This window comes from Amblyomma maculatum, chromosome 6 (genome assembly GCF_055883805.1).
Source record: "Amblyomma maculatum isolate TAMU_Amacu chromosome 6, ASM5588380v1, whole genome shotgun sequence".
Taxonomy (NCBI): Eukaryota; Metazoa; Arthropoda; class Arachnida; order Ixodida; family Ixodidae; genus Amblyomma; species Amblyomma maculatum.
The window spans coordinates 154,828,042-154,855,558 of NC_139349.1; the positions used below are offsets into that span (position 1 = coordinate 154,828,042).

At 46.4% G+C, this 27,517-nt stretch overlaps 1 protein-coding gene across 1 annotated transcript in view; it reads left to right on the top strand.

Moving 5' to 3' along the window:
* Nucleotides 1–10,617: 10,617 nt before the first annotated feature.
* LOC146187109 (uncharacterized) overlaps nt 10,618–27,517 on the top strand; it is a 63,347-nt gene continuing 46,447 nt past the window's right edge. The window contains exon 1 of the mRNA XM_084608181.1: nt 10,618–10,817. Within this exon, the coding sequence (XP_084464307.1) occupies nt 10,618–10,817 (200 nt within the window). The remainder of the gene's footprint in view (nt 10,818–27,517) is intronic.

Below are 27,517 nucleotides of genomic sequence, written 5' to 3' on the forward strand. Positions count from 1 at the left end.
CTGCATGGCTAAAAGTGGCTTAACAGTGGCAGGCCAAGTGTGCCGATGAATACTTGTTGCATGCCAATAAATACCAATATATGATACTAGCGGCACGGCCGGTTTATTGCCAATGTCAGATGTGCCAGTGAATACTAGTGGCATGCCAATACGTGACATTAGGGGCACGGCCAGCTGATAGCCTATGTTGGCAGTGCCAAGACAGGTGCAATGTTGGCATATAAGCCGGACCAATATATAAAAATGTAGTAATTTCTCAAAAAGCCAGTGTTACGCCAATGTTGGTACCAATTTTTGTCGACGTTGGGCCGGGATTGGTGCGATGTTGTTGTGCTGCCTGGGTAAGTTCAAACATGCATGAACCAGAGCACAGCTTAATCATGAACCAGCATACACATTTGCAAGACAGGTACCTAAAAATGTCAGGAGGCATATGAATTAAAGAGGCAAGTAGATATAAGGGCCCAAGCAATGGCATCACTCCAGGAGCAAAACGCCCCCCTAAAGCGAGGGCTTCTACCCGCCCTCTGGGGCTACCACGTTATTGCTGGTTGTTCAGGAAAGGTTAACTATTACACAGGGATGCCCAATGAGGGAGCATTTCACTGGTTGGTAGGCCTCTTCAAGAATGTAGCTCAGGGGCTATGGAAAGAACCTATTACCCAGAAGACCATGTGCTGCTTGTAATCATGAGATTGCGTCTAGATTTACACCTCTGCTTCCTCGCAGATTGGTTTGGAATTGGCAAAAATGCTATTTTCAAACTGTTTGAGGTTGGAATAACAGTCTTGGTGACCGAGCCCAGGGGCCTCGTTGTGTGGGCGGACGAAGTCTTTCCACACGTGGAAGCCGACGCTATTTAGCCAACGCACAGCCTTCAGATGTGTCAGAGTAATTATAGATAGCACAAAGATTCGCCTTGAAAAGGCAAGTGCCACAACTGCTCAAAGGGCCACGTGGTCTCCGTACAAAACCTCAAACATTTTGAATTCCTTTTTGGAATCACTCCAAATGGATTGATCTCGTATGTGTCTGATGGCTGGGGTGGGAACATAAGCGATGAAAAGCTCACTCTGGTCCGATTTCACGACAAAGGGGAAGATGTGATTGCAAACCGCGGCTTCAAAGCTGGCCAGGAGCTAGCAGCTCTTGGTGTAGGACTAGTTGTGCCAGCCTATACCAAAGAAAAGCGGCAGCTGTCAGAAAGAGAAGTTAGAAATTCACGCGAGATATCTCGCCGCCGGATAGGAGTCGAACAGGTTATCGGCCGAAGGAAAAGGTTTTGAATCTTAAGAAATGTTGTACCTTATTTATGAAGGACTACCTTGATGACATCATTATGCTCACTGCCGCACTAACAAATATAATTCCAAGCTTCAACTAGCACTAGGTTGTGAATTACTATATGGAAACATTTCTTAGCGCCATGGCCCGGCAACTTTCCAAAAGAACTGCTGCTATTTTTCCTCGCCCATTTCAGCTACTAGAAAAATTCTGTAATTTAAAAATCTGTAAATAAATAAACTAAAAAAATTACAAGTGTGCACATAGTAGAAAGAGTAAAGTGGTTTGAATACACAACAATCTACCTCTGCTGTACATGCTATGATGACCGGTAAGGAAATATATAACAATTTCTTATAAGTGAACCTAAAACAGGACAACGTCAAGCATCAAGATGTACAAAAATTGCCAATCTAAGTTCAGCAATCATACACCTAAGTCATTACAGCAAAGCTGAAATTATAGACAACAGTTTGCATAAGAACACATGCAAAAAAATACTGCACTGTATCAGAAGCTTGCATCACTTTGTTTCAGCATGAAAAACATTGCATTATGTTACACATGCATTACTAAAACTCTGATTTACAAATTATTTTGCAGTGGCAATAGTATTTCATACTGCTTGAAAATGAAAAGCTAAAGGGAAATTTGGGTGTTCATAAATATAAATTATATGTCAAAGTGCAAAAATCAATGGAACATGCTACGGTATTAAACAATTCAAATCCAACAAAAAGCCTGGTAACACAGACTTCACCAATGTTTATTTTGACCCCAAGGGTAAAAAAAGGGTGTGATGGGGGCGGTGTTTTCCAATCCCCTGCTGCGATGGAAGGAGACATTGTTTTGCCAATCCTGCCCGCTCCCCGCTTCCCCCACTGGGCAAAACCCTGCCAACCCCAAGCATGGTTCACATCATGCTACTCCTCGCCTGAGACTACTATAAAATGTATTTCTTCTTGATCTTTCAGTTTCATCAACTATATTACGGCTGTGGCGTTCAGGTCAGGCGAGGCAGAATAAGTGCAATATAGCTGCCTTCATATTGTTTTAATGCGTATATGTCAGCGAATAAAGTGCAGTTTTTTGTGCGTCAACTACCTGAGCCCCTAACCACAAGTAACAGGCACTGTTAAGCTGATGAAAACAGAACAGCAAATAATCAGGTGTGTATGTTCCTTTAACCTCATGAAGCACATGTCTGTTGATAATGTTATCTTCTTAAGCGTCTGCTTGCTTTCTTGTGAACAGCTGTGGAAGTAGCGTGCTCCTGGTAAAGCACTCCAACGCTGGCATGTGTCGATCAAGAAAATACACATATCTTTGGATGCGCACAACAAAAGCCTTTTTAGACCACAGTATGAAACATCGGCGCATGCCATCTCTGCTTGGAATCGATACATGCAATCATGACTTTCTTTAAGCTGCTGGTTTTCATTCAGGTAAAAGCTCTTGCAGTCTTAATTAGGAAGTGAGTCTATGTATTTGTATGGGCATTTTATCTAAAAGGGCTGGCTGCAAGGTACTGGCATTTTTTGTTTGCTATGTACAAGCCAGTGGCAGAGCACTGAGACTCAGAGTGGTGCTGTTGTTCATAAGCTACGTATTACTCACGTGCCTGATCCTCATGATCAGTTTCAAACCTCACAGCAACAAGTTTTCTTCCAAGTGACTATATGCCACGAGCGGCGACATTACCATGCCTCTTGCAAGACGTGCTGCAGAGATAGCACTCTTGCTCTTGACAACTTTGGCGAAGACCGAGTCAGTGATCCGCCCACACCTCTGTTTGTGCCACTGGAGGCAGGCACGCTGAGGCCGTGTTGCAGCATCCCCCTCAGCAATTTGCTCAGGGGTCATGGATGTTCCCACAATATTATTGTTTGCCTCTTCCCTCTCTTGGCTACTTCTACTCTCCCGTGAGCTGTTGCAGAGCTCAAAGAAACTTTGCGGTACGTTTGACATGCTCTGAGGTTGATAGCTTTAGCAGCTTGCTTGCTGCTTCTCAGCATATTTAGAGTATGAAGTAAATATGGAAGCGGGGGGGGGGGGGGGGGCAGCATGTGGCAGAAGAGCTTGCAACGAGTCGAGCACGTCGGGGTACCTGGCCTGGTGGGCTGGCGCTTTATGCCGTATGATGATTTTCTGTGCTTGTGTGTAACAACAAAAAGATCCTAGATGTGGCAGGGCTTCACCTTTAATAGAAAACTAAAAACAAAAAGCCACCACAAACATGGGCTAGTTGCAAAAGGCCCACTTCAAAAGTTGGACCTTTGCAGCTTGTAGTACTGTAAAAAAATAAATTAGAAGCAGTTAAAGATTAATATGAATTTGTCTTCAGCCAAACTATAGCAGAAAGGCATCTTCCGTATACATGCCATTAACTCTCTCCTGCGACAGCTGCAGCCACTTTAACCCGCCAACTTTGCCCATGCTCATTTGTTCTAGAGTTCAGCTAGTTTATCATTCACTGAACCGTTTACACTATCTGGTGGTTAACATAAAACTGATTGACTGCAGGTCGAGTTTTGCATCCAGCGAATGAGGGGCTTTGAGAAGGCAAGCCGTAAGTCATTCTTTACCTTCTTCGTTAACGTCGTTTCATGTTTCCTCAAAAAAGGGTACTCCCCTCAACCTCTGTTGGGCTCATGTATACGCCGATTACCTCAATGGCAAGTAACAATTGTAAGATATGTTGTCAGAGAGGTTAAGCTAAAAATAGGGTAGTGAAGATGAAGTAGTTAGAGGGAATAAAAAAATTGTTACGTACACTTACGTACTGAAAGCTGTGATGTAGTGGGCCGAGTGAGGCCAGAGGAAACGAGCATTTCCACTGTGAAGAGTAATGCAGCCACATGCTTGCATACGTCTCCTAACCTAAAAGATAAATGTTTATTACTGTTAAATATCGGGCATTATAAGAGCGCACATACTTTGAAGCTCGTAGATTACCAATTAAGCTACTGCAGCAACTAAAGTGCCAGAACCTTTAGAAAAAGTTCAGCCTGCGCAGGGATGGTAGAGGGGAATAAATATTTTAACTGTAACAAACTGGTAGCATAGTACGACTTGCAAATGTAAAGGCTAGACTTGCAAAAGTAAAGGCTATATATGCAGGGTCTGAAGGGCTCAGGCGGCATATTGGTTGTGAGGCACGTCGCATAGCCGGGATCCGGAGCACTTTGGCCACCTAAGAGTACTGACACTGCGCGACACACGAGCGCGATTTCAACTTTGGGCTCATCGATAAGTGGCCGCCACTGCAACCACGGCCGCTGTTTTTGTTAAAAAACAGCTTAAATTCGAGGGAGATAAGCTCCCGCTTGATATTGACACACCGACCTATAAAGCCTAAAAACCTCTCTAGAATTGAAAGAAACACTGTTGACTACTTAGCTTCTAGAACTGATTTAGTTACCAAGCCTGCAGACAAAGGTGGCAGCGTAGCTATTCTCCCAGTCGAAACTTACGAAGCTGAGGCCCATAGACAGCTTAACAACTCTTGACTATCCGACAGAACAGTCCAGTGAAGTCATCCTGAATAAAAAAGAGATCTACTCGCCAGGGAACTAATTACCGAGGTTGATTACAAATTTCTTAAGCCATCAAACATACAAGCTGGCAATTTTGCCTACTGCCGATGATTCACAAGGTTTCCACAGAAGCATTGTTTACAACAGACAAACCGGAAGGCTAATTGTTTCTAACAATATTATGCCCCTGAAAACCTGTCAATATTCGTAAATCACCCTCTAGCAGACCTCCCGACCCGGCTTTCTTCATTTGTGTAGAACACACCTCATTTTATCCGAATAATTGAGCTTATTAATAACACTACCAACATTTCAGATGATTGTATACTTATCACACTTGATGTCATGGCACTCTACACTAATATTCCTGTCGATGAAGGTATCGACGCCCTCTCTCAAGTATTAATCAACAACCCCCACTTACATGCCTCTGAAGATTTTCTGTCGCTCCTTAAACTATGTCCTAATTTTAAATTATTTCGAGTTTGATTCATTCTATTATCTTCAAATATTCGGAACCGGGTGTAGGTAAAAATGTCAACGGACGAACCGTCCCTGGAAGATAGGGCACTGGAAAAAACATCCCCGAAATAAAAGGTCCCCGAGAAAACGGCCAGTAGGAAAAAACGTCCCCAAGGCTGAATTTTTGGGCCTTATAGAAAAAATTTTTCCCGAACTAATTTTGCAAAGAAAAAAAAATTGAACATTTTGTTGCATTTTTTTCTTGACTTTAGAATAGATGCAGCAATCGATTATTTAGCATCTGGGTTCTCTGGGCGCCTGACATGCTCACGGCACTGCAGAGTACGTTGTGAAAAGGCACGGCAAAAGACCCTTCCCAAGTAATGTATAGTGATCCCGATCTCCACAGTTTATTAAACATTCATTAATACAAGTCTAATGGGTTGGTTAATATTACCCATTGAAAAAGGGATTACCGACTTGACGCGTGGCATGGATATTATCGGTGGTAGATGATATCTACACTGAATTTAAAATGATTAGATAACAAACTACTTATTTAAAGAATTGTTGATAACATTTTGGTTTTGATAGACCAGGACTGCTTGAACAGGAGACGTATTAGATCTTGAGGGCTTTTCAATAATGTGACAGAAGGTAATGTTTCTCTTTTGAGTTGCGGGAGTAAACTGCTGACCAGTCCCTAAATTTAAAGTTGATCTTCAAGGAGGAACACGTTTGGTGAATATGTTGACCATGGTCCCAAAAAACAGTTTTAAGTTTTACCTAGCCATATTCGAACCGAGTAGAGGGTGGAATTGCGATGATCAGCTTAAGTTCAAGCCTGAAAAATTCGTATCATCACTGCATAGCGGATAGTCTTGACTTGTAGATATGTAGATTAACACTCGCAGGATCTACGAAAGTAGTGATTGCAGTAACTTGCGGAAAGATTGTGCAATCACTACGTGAATAAGGGTCAAATTCAAGATTGCACAATAAAGATAATTACACAACTCAGTAATTCTGCATGCGCATCCAAGAGCTAATAATCAAGATTGTGGCGGTATGGTTTGAAGTGGACGTGATATTTTCTGCGCAGCACAAGTGGATGTCATTGCCGCATGATAAGGAACACTATCCCAGAAATAAAATTGTTTGGAATGTGCGTGTCAAACAATTCGTTGGGGGCACTTAAATCTCTCTTGAGTGCGGTAAAGTGAACGCCTTTCCTGCGACTCTCAGCACTTATTTGCCGCTTTTTCATTGATTTGCTTTCTTACTTGCTCTTTTCATTTTTTTTATTTTTCCGTGTTTTTTGCACAATTTTGACGTCTTTTGCACCGTTTCGACGTCCATGGTTGTTCTCACGTCTGCACACTATATTGACGTCCTCTGATGTTTTGAAGTCTGGTTGACGTTTCTGACTCTAATCAATTAACTATTCCACACCAATGAAACTTCCTACATACATATTTTCAACCTCTACCCCATACAGCCAGCCACTCTTTTACTCATCAATCAATTCTTTCCTCGACAGCGACCGTGCGACATCCTTCGCGGACGGACAAATCATGTCCGCACTCATGAGCCTATAAAGGCTTTCGGCTTGATAGTGTAGAAGCTTTCTCTGCAGTGTAAAAAAATTTGAATTGTTCATACTGCACAGGGTAACAATATTCCGCTTACGGAACACCTTAGGTTCCGCTTCGAATCACTCATCCATACCCATCTGAAGAGCACAGTCAAGGCTGTTGAAAGGAAAACAGGTGGGCAGGCTATTAGTCTAGCACACGCGCATCTTATTTCGCCGTAGATATAAGACACAAAGAGAGTTAATGAAGGCAAATAATATTCAAAAATGAAAAAGAATGCCTTCAGCAGCTATCTTAATTGTGAATATAGATATTGCAGATATAGATATTGCTTTCCTTGAGAACAGGCGGCTGTCATTTGTATTGTTAGGTATCGTTTTCTTATTAGGTTGCTTAAGGTTTTGCGCTTCACCCGCTATCGGTTTTTGAGAATTTCAGCGATTAACTTATGGCTTTTTTTTTTTTTAGTTTACACCTTGAACATGTGGAGCTTTTGCGTCATGTCAAGGTTAGCTATACATTTCTTTTACGCAAACTTGACGCTATTGTATCTGTTCAGAGGTTAGTTGCATGCACGCTTATGGGCCCGCATTGTTGGTATTTCCAAAGCGTCTGACTAATGGTGGGTAACCATGGTTGCTTTACGATTGTAATTAAGGATACATTTAGCTTCCCATAAAATAAAATTATCTTATTTACTCCATCCTGAGCACCCCTTGTTTTTACGATCGCGATTTCCAAAGTGATGAAAGGGAGGGGGGGAGGGGGGGGGGGGGTAAAATGCTTAGACTCGAAAAATGACCCCCTGCCCCTTCCCTTTCTATATATCTCGGCGAAACAAGGGTCGCTTTCGGCCGGCTTTCGGCGTTCTGTGCCGCCAACTGTCATGTAGAGTCGTAATATAGCAACACATGAAGATGGAGAGTTCGACACCACGTACGCCCCGCCACGTCGGGACAGGGTTGGATTAACAGCGACGACGGCACGGTTTAAAAGCGTTAAGGGGGCCCTTTATCCCCCTTTCTCCGCCCCGTCTACTGTGTTCATGTTTGATTGAAACGTAATGCGTTTTAGAATTTCGCACAGAAAACACATGCCATATTTGCTTGACGAATCTGCAGAAAGAATGTGAGCATTTTCTGAGGATCCAGACTGTGCTATTCTAGAAACTGACGGAACACATAACACCCTCCATCAAAAATCAGAACGCGTATTCGTGAAAAATAAACTTCCCGAGCAGTTATTTTCTTGTCTAATTCGATAGCTCAGGACGATTAGCTGAGTGTGAGCGTAGGCGAAGTAGAAATGGCTCTTGTTCGTAAACTGTTCGCAAATTCTTACCGTAAATATGCTAGAAATAATCGTTAATCTTGTAAGTACGTCCAGCAAGTCAAATTGAAGCTCGCCTAAAGCAGTGTTTCTACAGAAACTGCGATATTATGTTCTATATGCTTACTTAAAGTATGCAGCAAATAATGTTTATTACTTCAAACGTTGTCATAGTGCGTCGTTACTGAGCTTGCATAAATTTAAAATATTAAATTAATTAAATAATCAGTAATATATTATACATTTACATTTTATACAGATTGAAGGAGCCCTTTTGCATGTGAGGGCGTTTGGAAAAGATAGGATGGATGCTTATGCTTCGCCTTTAAGTGTATTATGGGGCAGTGTTAATGGCCCGGTCCACCGGCCTCTCTTACGACTTCTTCTTTGCGTACATGCACTTTCCTTTAAACTAGGGTGAACACTTATTCTGGACCATCGCGTCTACATTTAGGTGTCCTGTTTTTGTACAGAAACATTACACTTTATATAAAGAAGAAAATATGAATTTAAAAACGTTACAGAAGTTCAGTATTGAAATAAGGTGTATATTTGTAGAACGAGTCTCCTGTTTTGTTCTACGGAGGATAAGGGTCGGGGTTGCCCTCACATCGGCGGTGACACGAACATGGCCGCAATATCGATATTTATATCAACGTCCAGGATGTCCTGTCTGCAAGTCACCAGATCACGAGGCAGATATTCACCACTTGTTGTGGGTTTGCCCGGCACTGAAGCCGACGAGAATTCGGCACCTGATGGCAGTGGGCCTCTCGCCGAACAACTCACCTTCATACATTGCATGGACTCAAGGGGCTTATCATCGCTCTCTCTCGAACTTTATTTGAACAGCTAACCTTGTTTCTTTCATTTAATACCCCCTTTAATTTTTACATATTCCATTATGCCCTGAGGAAAAAAGCAACTTTATTAAAAAAAAAAAGTCTCCTGTTTTCATGAAGAAAGGTATTACTTTTGTATAGGTGTTTTCAAGTCGTTTGCTGGTATAGCTCGATGAGATCTTCAACGCTGAGCCTCATAAAAATCTCGCGTCTCCGTGCACTCTCAGAAGCGACAAAGTACTGAGGCGGCTGTTACATATGAGCAGTCATATGCCCCCTAACTAGTGCTCTATTACTTATGTCATGGCATTCACTGCTTACCATTAGATTAATAAAACACACAACTGACAGCAGTAATGATACATGCCAGTTACTTTGCCAGCGGGTACGAGTTGACTCCCAACTGAAAGCCAGCTGGAGCCCGTTGATTAAAATTGACCACCAACTAAGACTTGTTGAATTCAAACTGGGACCCGCTGACTTCCAGCTGGTATAGGTATCTGGGACCAGTAGTAACAGCAGAGTATCATCTCGTACTGCCTGAACCAACTGACACCAGTTTGAAACAGCTAAAATGATTTGGATATTTTTTTATCTATATGGATGAGTACAAAGTTTTGTACTTCGACTGGCGAACTATATATGAAACTGGCTTTGGAATTAAGCGTATGATACGATGAACAGCTTTTGAAGTGTTCGATATCGCGATGCATAAGGTATAATTTTAATCATTAGGAATCAGGAAGGTGATTTGACTATTTTTCAGACCAAACCTCGATATTCGCCTTTTTTTTTTCAAGCTCTCGTTGGTCGTGAGAACGGACGGCCGGTTCATTTGAACCCTTAGAACCCTGGATAACCCGGCCTGGCCTCGGGACTCTGCAGCTCCGGCTCGAGGACCGAGTGAACAAGCGTGTATGACTCCAACACTGCGCGCTATTCTCTGAGAAGAAAAAATGGATGCTAAGATTTGCATGAATTTTTTTTTTCAAGAATTTTTTCGCGAAACGGGGCGAGAGGAGTGGACAGGGGGCTTACAACCAGAGGGTGATTAGTTAAGCGAAAATAGGGTATATTGCTGTACAGCGTATTTATTGCACAGAAGGCTTTATTTGTAGCGCCACTGAGACGTTGTAAAAATTACACCGTTAACATCTACATAACGCTCGACGAAAGCAAAAATGAAACATTATTTTATTCTTTCGTTCCTACCTGCTTAGATGCCTACAGGCTACAACAAACCTGTTCCATCTTGGGAGACCCCTAAACCGAGAACTAGAATAAATGTGAATTATTGTCAAAGGAAATGCATACACATTATACTTCAAGCTATTGTTTATTATCGAAGAATACTTCGAATGGACCCCAGCACAGTTCTGAACGATCCCACCTGGTTCACTAAAACGCCGAGTTACTCTTTGCGTGGCAGTGACCTTCAAGGCGAAGTGAGAGCGGAGAGGGGCGAAGCCCTCGCAGCACTTGGAGGGAGAAGGAAGGAGCGGCTTAGCGACGATTATCGCGGTGTGCACCGGGTCACGTGACACTCCGAGCGTGGCGAAGAAAACAAGAATGGCTGCGCGACCCGGCGTGAAGGTTAATAACGGGCCCTGGACGGCACTGTCCGCCGGGAGCGCGGCATTGTGCACGACCGGAAGGGCAGCCACCCCGGCGAGCGGCGACCCCGAAGAGAGAGGGCGGCAAGCAGGGAAGAAGGCGGCGGCCGTCGGCACCGGAGGAGGCCATGCGAGCAGCCAGCGAACAGCAGTCCGGTGAGTGCGTCCCTCTGCCGTCTCTTTGCGACCGCGCGCCATCCTGCTCCTGCAGTTCCATCACAACATCGATTGTACAAGAGAATGGCTAACATCGCTACGGGTCTTTTGGCAGATTATTGCTGTGCAGTGGTGATGATGGTTACCATGGAAACGAGTGGCAGCGCCGTTCACGTGCTCTGCATCACTGAGACGCTGCCGCGCCGTCTGCTGTGCTACCGCGTCCCCGGATGCTTAGTGGTTATTATGACAAATCGTGGTTACTATGACACTCGGCTACTGTGAGCGCAAGGCCGTTACTTCGAATTCTCTCTGCAGCGGCAGCGTTTTAACCGATGTCGAAGGCGCGAACGATCTCGTGTTGTGCTCTCTCGTTCAAACAATCTTAGCTGGTCATAAATATTCAGGACTCTACTACGGCGTCCCCCACTGCTAAGTGCTGCCTTGTAAGACGCATCAAAGATGTACCATGTAGTGATGCGTTATTTATTATGCATCGTTTCTTGGTTGCAATCTCTTGATACTGTACTGCGATAGTTCTAGAATGAACGTGCTCGGTTTTTTTAGGTAACTATGATCACCAAATTTGGGAAACTATCGCAATGACTACCCAGCAGAAAAAAAAAGAAAGTCCCTTCGTTTTTGCAGCGCGGCATACAACAATGCGCCTAATCTTGTTTCGGTGTCAGTTTAAAGGTGTGAGTCCTTTGGCCTACCGTGTGTCATTCGAAAGGGAATCAAGTGCACAACGGTGACTGGTCTCAGTCACCGAAGGAGGGTGGCGGATGTTTAGCACAAATATGGATGCAATGTGCCGAGTGCGCACGTCAGTTATAACTCGGAGACCAGACTAATAAATCTTCATTGCCTTATTGTTGGGCTGAGGTATATAAGCAATTTCGGTGGCGACAAAATGCGAAGAAATACTAGGTACCTTTCGTTCAACGTAGATGGGACAGTTGCAGCACAAATATATTATTTCTAAAGGAATAGATATATTTTAATACGAAAACGGGAATTATTTGCGCAAATAATGCTTCATGATCTGAAGGATATTATGATCCCTGATAGATGCTATGATAGATACGTTTATTGAATGGAAAGACAGAGACGTCAGCCGGAAAGTTCAGCATATGACCTGATACTGTAATGATACAACAAAAATGGGCGTGATCTAATCCGTAATTCACCTGGACTTACGCACTGCAAAGATGTATATGTACGCTGTTGTTTTCATATCACCCATATAGTAGTCGCACGAGGGAGAATGTCACTAAACAAATTTCTCGGCTTTCTCGTAACGCCACTTGTAAGCACGCATTGACAACACCGATGACGGAGAGTGCGCATCTCTACTTGAGTCTTTTTCTGCTCTCGGCACCTCGTCGCAAACATTTTTTTTTGTTTTCAAACTACATTTGCTTACCGCACAGTGCCACGCGTTCCAGATGATGTCGGCAAGGCACATACATTCAGACGAAACGCTAGAGTCAGCCTAATATCCAGAGAGACTCGACTGACCGGCAATGCGGTGCCCAATAGCGAAGAAGGCAAGCGCGGGCCCCGCATGAAATTAATGCTGCTAAGAGGAGCTTCTTTTGGCATACTGCTATCCTTTTGGTGTACGTCAACCCATGTGCACTACATTTTTCAATAGTATGTCACTGTGTTCTTGTTGCGATTGCAGCACTTCACGTCATTGCCTCCCTCTTCCCGCATATTTACCGGCAGCGACGCTCAACCTCGGATGCGTTTGCGACCATTGCCACGCGAGCGGTTTCGAAATGTTCCTCAAAAGCCGACACCAAATCTCCCCCACAATTTCTTCAAATGTCGAGGTAATTATATGGCGCGCTTCTGCACCAATTATGTGTAGCGACCGATTGCTATAGGCTGCCCGCGCATAGCTTTATGCTGCCATCAGGTGACCATTAGGCAGTGCACCCGTAACTAGTGCTGCCACTTTCATTGCCGTCGCGTGAGAATCACGATATAATGGCTCTGCTAAACCCTTCGAAAGCTGCAAAGACTTCAATGAGCGTCTTCTCGGTCATCGCACGAGGGTTTGTTTATTCGTAAGATTAAAATACTCCTCTAGCGGAGTGTTTTTTATATAATTTCTTTCGTTCCTGTGCGTCACTGCGCAGAAATTTCAGGCAGGTTTTTAGCAACGATGGTATTAACAACGCACTAACCGCAAGTTAACGATTACATGTTGAAGTGCACTAAGCTCCTATATTACACGTGCCGCCTGTATCTTCGTTCTCAGCCTGGTACTTGTGGGTATCCGTTTCTGCAGCAGTCGATTGATTATAGTCGTTGCCGACACACCCCTGTGCGTTCAATCTTTTAGTGCGAAATCGCTTATAGGAATGTCAGAGCCGAGCAACGAACTTGCTTATACCTGACTCCTAATTGGCCTACCAAGAGTGGCGTCACTGTCTACGCACCCTGGCCCACGTAATTCAAACACTGCTTTCACATGTTATGATCATTCAAACCGAACTTTCTTATTCTCTTATGCTCACTTGTAGTGCTTTCGCGGTAAAAGAATGGCGGTCGAAGTGCAGTGTATTCGAGCGCAGGAGTCCTTCGTGGTATCAGAATGTCGTAACTATTGTCGTAATCGACCGCGCTGCGGGCGAACTGCACCACACGCGTTCTGTGCCTTATACGAGTTTGCATCTCCATCAACTTCCATCGGTACGCAAAAGCTTTCGGACGTCCTGCCTGATTTAAATGCGTTGTTACCTTGCCATTTATTATGGGGCATTTGGGGGCTGTAGGATGAGGCAGCAGTTGCCGAGTAAGTCTGATTGCTGCAATGTACTTGGCACTTTCTCGTTCACTTTTCTCTTTCCGATATATTCCTTTAAACACGTATCTACAAGCAGCCGGGATAGGGACCCGATGGGCATAGTGGCCACTTAGCGGTGTGGACACAAGCGGACAAAGGGAACTCATAATATAACTATTAAATGCACCCGTGTAATATTAGTTTATGCGACAACAAAAATACGTAGTCATAAGAATAGCGCTTTGAGCTGGTAAAAACGGCAACTTGGAAGCAGGGAGCGACACTGCATCCCTATCTTCCAGGGTGGTAAGCATCCTGTGGTATATATAGCACGGAACCTTTTTAACATTATTCACTGGTTCAGAAAAGTGGCGACGCAGCTCACCGGCTTGGTTAGCCCCAATCAATTTCTACTGGAGGCATTTTCTAGCAATGAGTCTCATACATTTAGAGCAACATAGGTTAGCTGGTTTGAAACTGTTTGTATACCTGTCCAGTGATTCTAGTGAGCACCCATCGTCACGTGATCGGCTGGCGTAGATCAAGACGGGCACTAACGCCATCTGAATCAATAATAAATAGGAAGTCCAGGGTTTGAAAAATTAGATTCCTTAACACACCGTCCGTAGTGCATAAGATATTTAGTAAGCTCATTGCTAATGGGCTTGATAAACCTTGGACTACCAGTCTTAAAGGACCAGGACCAGCCGCGGTGGCGCAGTGGTTACGGTGCTCGACTGCTGTGCCCAAGGATGAGGGATGTAATCCCGGCATCGGCGGCAACTTTTCGGTGGAGGCGAAAAGCTGGGTGCCCATGTGCTGTGCGATGTAAGTGCATGTTAAAGAACCAGGGGCGGTCGAAATATCTTGAGTCCTTCACTATGGCGTCTCTCATAAACTAAGTCACTTTGCGACGTCAAACTCCAAAACCAAACCAAACCAATCAAAGGACCAGGCTGGATTTCGGAAAGACTGTTGAACAACAGACAACCCTATTACCACAATCAGATCTTAGAGATATGCCAAGGAATCACAAGCACCGTTAATAAGTAGAAGCTCAAAAGTTACGCGAGAGCATTTGATCCACTGCCGTGTGGCAGTGGTTGCCTAAAATGGTGTGAAATAAGCATATCGACAAACCGAAAACAGCTGAATTCCACCGCCGATCAAACCGCGGCATCGGTTTCTTTGTGGACGATTCTGGGGCCATATTGAAGCCGTTATAAGTCAAGTTTCAATCGACTAAGATTTATGCCATCCAGTAAGGATTACCTAGCACTTCCTCACGACCTTCTTCGACGTTCGAAGCTCCCATTGGTGGAACGCAGTCGCGTATACTCGTGCACATTTTTTTTCTCGCTCATAAAAGGCATTGAAGTAGTATTTTGAGGTGCAGAGCGCAGATTCAGCGGCGCAAGCCGGAACAGATAACATTAAGCAGAATAAATATATATGGATACAGCCTTTCTCGCACTTCATCCACTACAAAATGACCGCTATTGTTACATAGGTATGCATGTTCTCTATTGGATTGCTACCTCCTCCCCTTCGATGCCAAATAGCGCGTGCGGCCCACACCAGCTTTTCGCTGTTCCGCACCTATCTAGTGAAGTTCCTAGTATATGCCTTCGTTCACGGTGCCATGTCGCTGCATTTTGGAGTACAGCAAACGCGAGAAAGTTGCGAGAAAGTATGCTCGAACAGAGATACATCGCGGAGGAAGGCTTAGCTGCGCAAAACAAACCGGGCTGACTTCGAAGCAGCACAATTCTCGCGGCTTCATGTTGCAGGCGAGCGATCTCCTAATCACTCGTTCATCATTAATCTTGTTTGCCGCACCACACGCAGTGTAGGATAATTTAATTTCCTGCACTGCTTCGTCGCATTTATTTACCATTTTCGCATCCTACCTCTATCTTGCATACAATAAAAGCCCGCGCTTTTTATCGACTCCGTTATGTATTCCATCCCGCTGTCTTTGGTGCGAATTTAAGCTCACTACATCTTTTGCACGTGCCGCGAATTTATCGAGGTAGCTATAGTACTTTGCAGAGAAGGACCTTACATTCTTTACATTCAATCCTTACATTCATTCTTACATTTTTTTTTGCATTCTTGCAGAGCGGCGATCTTAGTTGGGCGGCTTGACGCCCTAACAGCATTTCGGTGGTCGGCGACTGTATCACTGTTCTCGCCGCTGTCGGTCACGTTCATGGAAGGCGTGTGTATTGCCTATACCTATTTAAAAAAATTGGATGTCCTGCATGATAGTTATTAAGATAATTACATTCGCCTGTAGCAAAACACAAAAAATGCAAAATATCGAAAAATGTTGAAATGCAGACCCCGCAGCTGGTGTCGAACTTGGGTCACTCGCACATGTATTCGAGCGCCTTAACCGCCGTGTCACTGCTGGCTGGGCGGATCTTTAAAGGGACGGTTTGCCCCTTGACAGTATGCATATATATAAATGTAAACGGGCATGGGTCTGATACCATGTTGTGCGTGAAATTTTTCAGTAATCTAATACTGAAGTGAAAGCTTCACTGCGGCTTGTAGTTCGAGCCGTCAGGTATCCGCGGTTTTCACCTTGAGGGAGATTCAGAGCTGAAACGTCTGTGTTAAGCCTGGTGGTCGCCATGCTACCTTGGAGCATAGTCACGTAAGCCACCAAGTGGCCAGTGAACACTCTCAAGGTCAAGATCACGTCCCCTTGGGGTTGCCATGTGACCTTGGGGCATAGTCACGAAGGTCACCAAGTGTCTCGTGACCACCGTCAAGGTCTCGTGAGATGCCGTCGGGTATACGCCTTGACATTGCCTTGCTAAGCAACTCGGGGGATGAACTGCAAATAATGATTGATGACTAGACAGGAAAAGTAGAAAGGTAGGCTTGAAAATCAATATGCAGAAGACTAAGGTAATGTTCAACAGTCTCGGGAAGGAACAGCAGTTTGCATTAGGTAGCGAAATACTGGAAGTAGTAAGCGAATATGTCTACTTAGGACAGGTAGTAACCGCAGATCCGGACGACGAAAAGGAAATAACAAGAAGAATACGATTGGGATGGTGCGCATTTGGCAAGCACTCGCAGATTATGACTAGCAGCTTACCGGTATCGCTCAAGAGGAAAGTATACAACAGTTGCATCTTGCCTGTACTCACCTATGGGGCTGAAACGTGGAGGCTAACCAAGAGAGTTCTGCTTAAGTTGAGGACAACCCAGAGGGCTATGGAACGAAAAATGGTAGGGGTAACATTAAAAGATAGAAAGCGTGCAGAGTGGGTCAGAGAAATAACTCAAGTTACCGACATTCTAGTAGAAATTAAGAAGAAGAAATGGACATGGGCAGGACATGTAGTGCGAAGAGAGGATAACCGATGGTCGCTGAGGGTAACAAACTGGATTCCAAGGGAAGGAAAGCGTAGCAGGGGGCGGCAGAAAGTTAGGTGGGCGGATGAGATTAAGAAGTTCGCAGGGGTCAAGTGGATGCAGCTAGCACAGAACCGGGTTAAGTGGAGAAATGTGGGAGAGGCCTTCGCCCTGCTGTGGGTATAATCAAGCTGATGACGATGATGATGATGATACGCGGTTTTCACCTTGAGGGAGATTTAGAGGTCGAACTTTTGTGTAAAGCCTGGTGGTCGCCTTTTATCTGGGGTATAGTCACATAGGTCACCAAGTGGCTTGTGACCCCTGTCAACGTCAAGGTCACGTGACCTGGTGGTCGCCATGCGATTTTGGGGCATATTAACTTAGGCCACCAAGTGGCCCATGATCTTTGTCAAGTTCAAGGTCACGTGAGGGGATGTCAGTGTGACGTGGAAGTAGAGGGCGCTAGAGGGGCATACGTGTATAAATAGGGGTCCCCGGGCTCCTGCTTATAAGCTATACAATACTGCGCGAGATCAAGGACGACGAGCACCCTACCACAGTAGCGCGTCGGAACGCTAAGGCAATTCGGAATGAGGCCCTCAAAAGGCTGCGTGCAGAAGAGACAGCTGAAGAAGGGGCTTTACGTTTGCTGAAATGCACAATGAGTTTAATCCAACTTTGACAATGAGCCTGGCCATGTACAGGTGCGGGCGTAATTAAACGGAGCACGCTTTTCTGTTCAAATAAAATCGCGCCTTCTGCGCTAGAGATAAGAAAACAATATTTGGCCAAGTGAAAGGGCACTGGCGTCTACTACCGCTTCGCATATACCATGACCGCAAGTTTCAATTATGCAACGTGCGAAAACTTTTAGGTGCAAACAGCGTGCTCCGTTTACTTCTTTCAGCACCGGTATGAAGCTTTCGCTTCCCTCCAGGGTTAACCAAAGTCAAGCCACCACCTAATTTTTCAAATACGAAGAGTTCTTGAGCTTATTAAGTAAGTTGTCGCTATTCTCCTTGCAAGGTTCTTGATTCCAGGTTAAATTATCCCTGTGGGACTCTGCCTGACACCGTAATAACGCTGATATTTAAGTGATCGTTTCTGCTTTGTATTCTGTTTACTGAGGTAAAGAATGCTAAACGTGCTAGTTCTGATTTCCGCGAGCAACAGCTAGATGTGCTTCTGAAGCTTGCAAGACATCCTGACATTGCTTTTGGTGCTCTGGAAAGCGCCACAAGATGACGTGGAGCCGGGGTAGAAGAGCATTTCACTGTGGCTATTTAGATCGACGTAGCACTCCTGCAGCTTTCCCAGCAGCTCCGATCTCAGTGTACACCTCTAAGAGTCTCCTTTGACCTTGTAACAGGATACTCTCATAGTAACGTGAAATTTGTGACCCATATAGCTGAGCAACTTTCGTGGACTAATGTGGAACCCACGACTCAGAACTTTTTGTGACCCATAAAGTCATGACCATGATTCGACTTTTGTATGGCTCAACACCAACCATTAGACTCCTATATCATGATTGATCCCGAATCATGATTAAAAACAATGACTAACACGACCATGACAATCACATGACATGCCGTTTTTGCATCCACGGTTTGCGGACACATTTGGTGACAACATAGCCTGGTAAGGTTGTCGCTTTTCAAAAAATAAATATAAACACATCACGCGTGCTGTTCTCAAACGTGGTCTGAGCGAACGAAATCAGCGGCGACCGTGAATCGACGACCCCATCGCAGCGACAGACCGATATGTTGGTGGTAGTTTCCTCGCCGCACGAGCCAGTTCGTGCGTTTGATGAATCAAGTTGTTGCGAACGCGGCAAGCTCCCTACTACCATCGCCAGCATGTTAGTTTACCGCTGCAATTCGGCTGCCGTGTCATGGCAGCCGCTGATTTTGTTTGTGCAAACCGCGACTGAGAGTAGCGTAATTATGGCTCGTGATAGCACTAGTAACGTGTTTCTTTATTATTTCACCGGCTCTCTTTGAATTGGGAGGAAAGATACTCGCGAAGATTTACTCATAGCATATAATGACATGGGGCCCGGGTTTCTAAAAGCAGTCGCATACTTTACAGTTTCATTGTCAAAAGCGAATATTTAGTTTTAGGCTGTTAACATAGCTGCATGTGTACAAAATGAAAAATTGCATTTGCTGTTCACATTGCTTTATATGTTCCTTGTATATTATCAATGCTCATTATAAGTATATATATATATATATATATATATATATATATATATATATATGCGCTTTGTTTTTCCTTCCACTTTGCATTTAATATTCAGCAGCCCTAATATAATCGTAAGACTAATTCCGGTCAATACCAACCACAACAACACATAAAAAATAACCCCAATATTTCCCTTGGACGCCTATACTGTCGGCTCCTTTAAATTATTCATATCAATATATATGAACATAAGCGAGTTGGTGCACGATATAAAAACGACTTCCTTTATGTTGGCCTTCCGGCCGGGGTCTAGCCTCCACTGATGAAGGCCAGATCCTCGCCGTAGTGGTAGAACAAAGTTTATTTTTTTTTTGCCATGTGTTAACTCGGTTACGCTTACGCTTGCTTTACCGGACACACACACACACGCACACACACACACACATACACACACATATATATATATATTGTTACTTAGCTGTATTCGCTGTTCGTGATGAGGATGAAGCAGTGCAACAGACTCGGAGAAGACGATGACGCTGAGTGTTGTGAAATCGGTGCCCTCATCAACGTTAGTTGTGCGGACAGCTTTGGGACTGTAAGTCTTCCACGTAACATCTCTTGGTGGAGGTGCGGGGTACCGATGATGCATATGTCTTGTCTGTCTCCGCCTTTGCTAACATTGCCAAGGAACAGCACTTAGATCCTTCTCTGAATTCCATTATCATCCGTCTTACCTCCGACCGCCCTGACCCATCTCTCGCCTTATTTCTGCTCCACGAGAACACCCTATACCGACGTAATATGCGACCAGATGGCACAGACCTTTTGCTCGTCGTTCCCCAACACCTCCGTTCCACCATCCTTGAACAGCGAATACAGCTAAGTAACAATATATATATATATATATATATATATATATATAACAGCGCTACGACAGACGCGACTGTTCGGTTTCACAGTTTATTATTTTATCGACAGTTTCGCGAAGGGTGTTCCCTTCGTCAGGACAAGTTTACAATAGTGTAAACTGGCCCATCGAAACCCACTAGATTTCTCTCTCCCTCTCTCTTCATATATATATATATATATATATATATATATATATATATATATATATATATATATATATATATATATATATATATGCGTCTGTGTGTGTGTGTGTTTTCTTTATTGCCTAATTTATTATCAGATTTTACACATAAAGACCATTACTCCACACACACACACACAGACACACACAGACACACACACACACACACACACACACACACACACACACACACACACACACACACACACACACACACACACACACACACACACACACACACACACACACACACACACACACACACACACACACACACACACACACACACACACACACACACACACACACACACACACACACACACACACACACACACACACACACACACACACACACAGACTTTACGAGACAAATACACAACATGGGTTAAAACCACGCGATTTGGGCTGCGTGATCCATTACAAATCAGGCATTTGTAGCAACACTTCCGTTCTCGGAACTTCGTCTTGTGTCTTGACTTCAATAACACTGCCGTATTTTCATCGCATCAACATCTGCATGCCTGAAAGCCAGTATGGATCGCCAGATACTGTGCAGGCCCAATAACATGATCATGTCCAGCGGTAGCCCATCATCATCTTCAATTGGTAAAAATCGAATTCCGAATGCATCCACGGGTAGGTCTTTTTTAATTGTTCGTTGTAGAATGTCCCAGAAGAAAAAGGCTTCCCAAAAGTCTAAGAACACGTGTTCGATAGTTTCCGGTTAGCGGCATATGAAACTGATTTCCCCAAGGTACAAAAAAGCCATTCATTTCTAAATAAGTCTTAACTTCTAGTGTATTGCTACGGAGCTTGAAAAAGAAAGTTTTTGGTCCCCCTGGCACAGCCATATTGTTTACTCGTTTAAGGACTGACTTCCATGGACCTGCACAGTACAAGGATCTGTACAATGGGATCGGGAGAAAGACATCGCACATGTCCTTTTCTTTCGCGTCACAGTTGATAAATATTCAAACGAAAAACAGGCTTGCAATACACGACATGACATGTGCACTTCTTTAGGGATTCCGAAAATCCTCCCTTGCATGCTTGCCGAACTTAGAACTCGACGGCTGTCCAGCCTTCCGCTTCCTTGTGCATCTATGTTGAGTAACTGAAACCTGGATGGATGGATAGAATGGATGGAATATAATAGCGTCCCCTTTGAAACAGGGTGGTAGCAGTGGCTATCATGCTCATGTCTCTCTCTATATCTTAATTATGATTTTAGATTTGTTAACTATACCATCATTCTATTTATTGAATTTCTTTCTACATTACTAACATTAAGTCACTTTTGTGTTTTTAAGCCACCAATCTTCCCATCGTTTTTTGCTAGCTTCCACCGCAGGTTCATTCACCCTGCCACTAGTATCTCTAAACCCCAGAGCTTCAGTAAGAGTGACTGCGCCTGCATCGAGTTCCTGGATGGATGGATGGATGGATGGATGGATGGATGGATGGATGGATGGATGGATGGATGGATGGATGGATGGATGGATGGATGGATGGATGGATGGATGGATGGATGGATGGATGGATGGATGGAATATAGGAGCGTCCCTTTTGAAACGGGGTGGTAGCAGTAGCTATCATACTCATTTTTCTCCATATATCTTAATTATTGATTTAGAATGGTTAACTAAACCATCAATCTATTTATTAAATTTTGTTCCTACATTACTAACATTATGTCACTTCTCTGTTTTTAAGCCACCAATCTTCCAGTCGTTTTTTGCTAGTTTCCACCGCCGGTTTATTCACCCGGCCACTGGTATCTCTAAACCCCAGAGCTTCCTGTGAGCGTTCACCAGCGCCACCCTCGTACCTAGCGGCGGATGTGGCACACCCTGTTATACCGCGAGCCTCACGTAGCACGTGATCATTAGGGAGGGCGGCAGCTGTGCAAGAACCCACTTACACAGCCTTTTCGACCTCCAGACTTCCAGAACCGAGACCAACGCAAGCTTTTATGCAGACAAGAGAAAGGGAAATGAGGGGCTCGTTATTATAGAGTTTTTTTTTTTCAAAGGAGCTGACAGTTTACGAGTCGAAGGCAAACGTTGGGGACGTTTTTTTTGGTATTTGACAAGAACTATATATATATATATATATATATATATATATATATATATATATATATATATATATATATATATATATATATATATATATATATATATATATATATCTATATATGAAGGAAAGAAGCCAACAATCGGCGAGGCTTCTTTCCTTCATGTATTATAACGAGCACCCTCATTTCCCCTTGATATATATATATATATATATATATATATATATATATATATATATATATATATATATATATATATATATATATTGTTACGACGCGCGCCGAGGAGCGCTGCGCCAGAAAAAGAAGAGGCGCGGGACGAGCGCGAGGGTTAGGGAACAAAAGAAGAGCGCCGGGGCAAGTGGTGTTTGCCTGGTGTCCTCCGTTCTTCTGTGTCTATCTTTAGGCGGGCACAGCGTCCCACAACATTTTTGGGTGATCATGCCGCTCACCCGCTCCCAAAGTCAAGGACCCGACGTGCCAGACGACAGGACTCTGCCACCAGGCGATGGCGCCGACGACGCAGCGGCAGGCGGAGCTAGACCTAGACGCTCGGAGGGGCTCGGTCCTTCGCAGCAGCTGGATGGCGGTATTGAGCGCCTCCTGGATACATTTACTGAGCGGATGGGCGCATGGGAGGGCCGTCTGACTGCCCAGGCTGTGGAGATGGAAGCTCTCCGGCGCGACTTCCGTCGCCTTGTGCCAGCCGAGCCGAACACAGGTCATGAGTCTTTAGGCGTCACCGCCACCGCTGCCTCCAGCCCTGCCGTCACTGGGCCTGCTGTCGTAGCCGCCAATAACGTGCTCGGCACGGGTACATCATTGGACGTAGTGGAATTACCCACGTCTGACGGCACTATCTCGTGGGATGCTTACGGCATCCAACTGGAAGGTATTGCGACGGCGAGAGGCTGGGACGAGCAAATGAAGGCATGGATGCTCGTCTCCAAACTGAGAGGCCGCGCAACTGAGCTGCTGCAGAACGTGTCGCCCGACCAGCTGGGCTCCTACACCGTCCTGGTGGGCCTCCTGTCCGATAACTACAGTGCTTCAGGTCAACGCCGTGCGCAGTACCACCGTTTGCGAGCCCGCCGTCAAGAGCCCGGGGAGACATACCAGGAACTTGCCGCCGCCATTGAGCGCCTGGTTCTGCAGTTGCTGCCGGGGGCACCTCAGAACCTCGTGACCCTGGTCGGCACCGAGGCGTTTGTCGACGCCATCCGACTCCCTGAGGTGCAGCACTTGGTCCGTTTTGGGCGTCTAGAGTCCGTCCGCGCCGCCATGGCGCTCGCCAGCGAGGCGGAATTGACTTTGTTGACCACAAGGGGGCCCCCAACGTCTGCCGCGCGGACCGTCTCAGTGCAGACTCCTCGATTGGCAGTCCCTACTGTGGCCTCTAACCAACGCGGGCGTGACGACACCCGCACGACCTGCTTGCGCTGCGGCCTGAGGGGGCACTACGCGAGGGATTGTGCTAGCCTTCCGACATGGGAAAACGATTTGGCGCAACTCAGGGGGCACCGTTCCGCCGTCCCCACACTCCTTCTTTTTTGCGCTGTTTTTCTATCATGTCTCCTTCGTTCTCCTTGTCCCCTCTTTCTTCGGCTTCGATAACAACTGAAGCTCCCTACGTACTCGTCGACGTCGCTCTGCTCGACCGGCACGTAGAGGCCTTGGTCGACACCGGAGCGGCTGTCAATGTGCGGGACAAATCATTTATTATTAACGAGCCCAACCGGCTTCTTCCAGCCGCCAAAACCCGGCTCTTAGCTTTTAACGGCGCCCAGGTGGAGCAAGTCTGACGTGTCATCGTCAATCTGACAGCGCTCGGAAAGACCCTCTCCACCGAGTTTGTTGTAGCAGACAGCCCTATTTGGCCGATGGTCCTCGGGTGCGGGTGGTGCCAGCAAGCCGGAGTCGTCCTTAATTTTACCACAACAGAACCACGGGCGAGCCGAACTCTGCGTAGGCCGGGTTGGCTTAGCCGGATTTCCAGTCTCGGTGTCGCCCTGTGGTGTCGGCGACCAAGCGTGCCGCAGAATCTGTGTGTTACCTCGCAACGAAGAGGCTACGTCGAGTCAAGCCGATCGACGTCACTACCGTGACTGTAGCGTCCGCCATGACTCTGCCACCGGGTGCGGCAATGTGAGTGTATGCCAAGCTTGACTGTCCGATCACAGCGGACGTGCTTTTCGAACCCATCCGGTGTTCAGCTCCAGCCCGTGAAATGACCTCCCCTCGAAGCCTTCTGCCTGTGCTCAAAGGAGAGGCCCACGTATTTATGCTTGAATCAGCCGCGCACCTCTCGTGCTGACTCCTGGCACTCAATTGGCGACAGCCTCAATCCTGAACTCCGGATCACCGGTTGCGTCTCTGCAACCTGAAGCACCGCCTCGGCACCCTCCAGCGCCGGCGGTCCTACCATGGGAAACATTTAACTTTGGCCCCACCCTCACCGACGCGCAGCTTGCCTCTCTCAAGGCCTTGCTGCTCAAACATCGCGGTTGTTTTGCTCTAAGCGCCGGTGAACTCGGGTGCACTTCCTGGGCTCAACACCGGATCAACACCGAAAACCGCGGGCCCATTCATCACCAACCTCGCCGTGTAGCGCCAGCCGAACGGAGAGTCATCCAGCAGCACGTATGCGACATGCTTGACCAGGGAATCATTGCCCCGTCTTGTCGCCCTTGGTCCTCCCCTGTAGTCCTTATGCGCAAGAAGGAAGGAACACTCCGCTTCTGCGTTGATTATCGCAAGTTAAATGCAATTACTCACCTCGACGTGTACCCTCTTCCCCGCCTTGACGATGCACTTGATCGCCTGAAGGGGACACTTTATGTTTCCACCCTAGATCTGCTCTCGGGCTACTGGCAGGTGCCTGTTCACCCCGATGATGCGGAAAAGACAGCTTTCGTGACTCCCGACGGCCTTTACCAGTTCAATCGTATGCCCTTCGGTCTCTCGAATGCTCCAGCTACCTTTCAGCGACTCATGGACCGCGTCTTAGGCAATATGAAGTGGACTATGGCGTTGGTCTACCTGGACGACGTAATTGTCTACGCGGCTACGTTTGAAGAACACCAAACGCGACTCAAATTCGTCCTCGAAGCCCTTACCTCTGCGTGGCTTCGCTTAAAACCAAAGAAATGTTTCTTCGGTTTTGCAGAGGTGACGTACTTGGGTCATGTTGTGAGCCGGCATGGCATCCGTCCCGACCCTGAAAAACTAAAAGCGCGTACGGCTTACGAAGCTGCCACCACCGCCAATGAGCTCCAAAGTTTCCTTGGATTTGCTTCGTATTTCCGTCGTTTCATTCCGGACTTTGCCAAGCGAAGCGCTCCGTTGACCGCCCTGCTGAAGAAGAATGCAGCGTGGAGTTGGACGCCGGTTCAACAGCTCGCGTTCCTTGACGTCAAGCACGCCGTCCTCAAGCCTCCCACATTGGCCCACTACGACGAATCGGCCCCCATCGTCCTCCACACGGATGCCAGCCAAGATGGGCTCGGCGCTGTCCTTCTGCAGAAGACGAGTCTGTGACCACAAAGTTCTAGCTTATGCCAGCCGCCAGCTTTCCGACGTAGAGCGCCACCGCCACTCTTCGGAACTCGAGTGCCTCGCTGTTGTCTGGGCCGTCGAGAAGTTCCGTCCCTACCTGTACGGCCGTCATTTTACCATAGTCACGGACAATAGCGCTCTCACTTGGCTGCAGTCTGCCAAACACGTAAATGCCAAGTTTTCACGCTGGTCACTGCAACTTCAAGAGTACAATTTCACCATAGTGCATCGGCGCGGTTCTGCCCATCAAGATGCCGATTTCCTTTCTCGCCACCCTTGTCCCATGACGGCTTTGACGGATTTCAGGACTGCACAAACGCAAGATCCCGACATTGCGGCCATAGTTTAATCCCTTGGCACCGCCGCCGGCGCAGGTCTCCGTAAACTGCGCCGGGTCTATCGAATTAAAGATAATCTCTTGTGTCATGTCAGGCGGCTCCGTGGTCGACCACCCGTGTGGTTTCCAGTGGTGCCAGCAACACTGCGGTCGCAAGTCTTGCGCGGCCTACACGACGCTCCCACAGCTGGTCCCCTTGGTCGCGGCAAGACCTACGCACGAGTGTCGGAGCGCTTTTGGTGGCCTAATATGTCCAGAGACGTCAAGGAACACGTTGCGTCCTGCCAGACGTGCCAATACCGGAAATCGTCCACACGAATAACCAAGCCACCCCCGCAGGCTTTTTCGCCGCCGAGTTCACCTTTCGAACTGGTTGGACTGGACCATTTGGGCCCATTCCCGAAGATGCCCGCCGGAAACAGGTATATTCTGGTTGCGATCGACTTTTCCAAGTGGGTCTAAGCACTGCCCGTTCCAGACACCTCTTCCGCTCATGCCGTTTTGTTTGTGGAACAGCATCTCGTTCTTCGGCATGGTGAGCCCCGACGCCTCATCACGGACCGTGGGAGCTGCTTTATGTCCCATGAATTTGGGCGAGCCCTCCGCTCCTTCGGCATTGCGCATTCCACTACATCCGTCAATCATCCCCAGTGCAATGGCCTCGTGGAGCGTGTTAACCGCACCCTCACGGATATACTCGCCTCTTACGTGACTCCGTCCCACAGAAACTGGGATCGTTTTGCTTCTGCGGCAGCTTTTGCACTCAACACTGCGAGGCAAGAAACAACGCATGTCACGCCGTTCTCAGTCTTCTATGGGAGAACACCCTCCATCTCTCTCGACGCGCAGTTGGGCCTTCCCCATCAGACTGCGTCACCAACTGACTCCGCCCAACGACTTCGTTACGCCCGCCTCGACGCTCAGCGCAACCTTCTCACGGCTAATGCGCGTGTGCAAGTGGCCAATGCAGCAGCACCACCACTTCCCTCCTTCCGGTCCGGTGACTTGGTCCTCGTTCGCCGCACCATCCGCGCGACTGGCCGTGCCACGAAGCTCATGCCCCGATACCGCGGCCCTTACCGTGTCGTTGAACGGCTCGGCCCCGTGACATACCGCCTCGAAGACCTCCCCGAGCATCGACCATGCGGTGTGCACCACATTTTCCCGGAGCATGTGTCAAACATGAAGCGATATGTCAACGGCGCCAGCATTGACTCCGACTTAGATACCGGGTGATCACCACTACTGTCGTCACCTGCTGCCTTATTGCC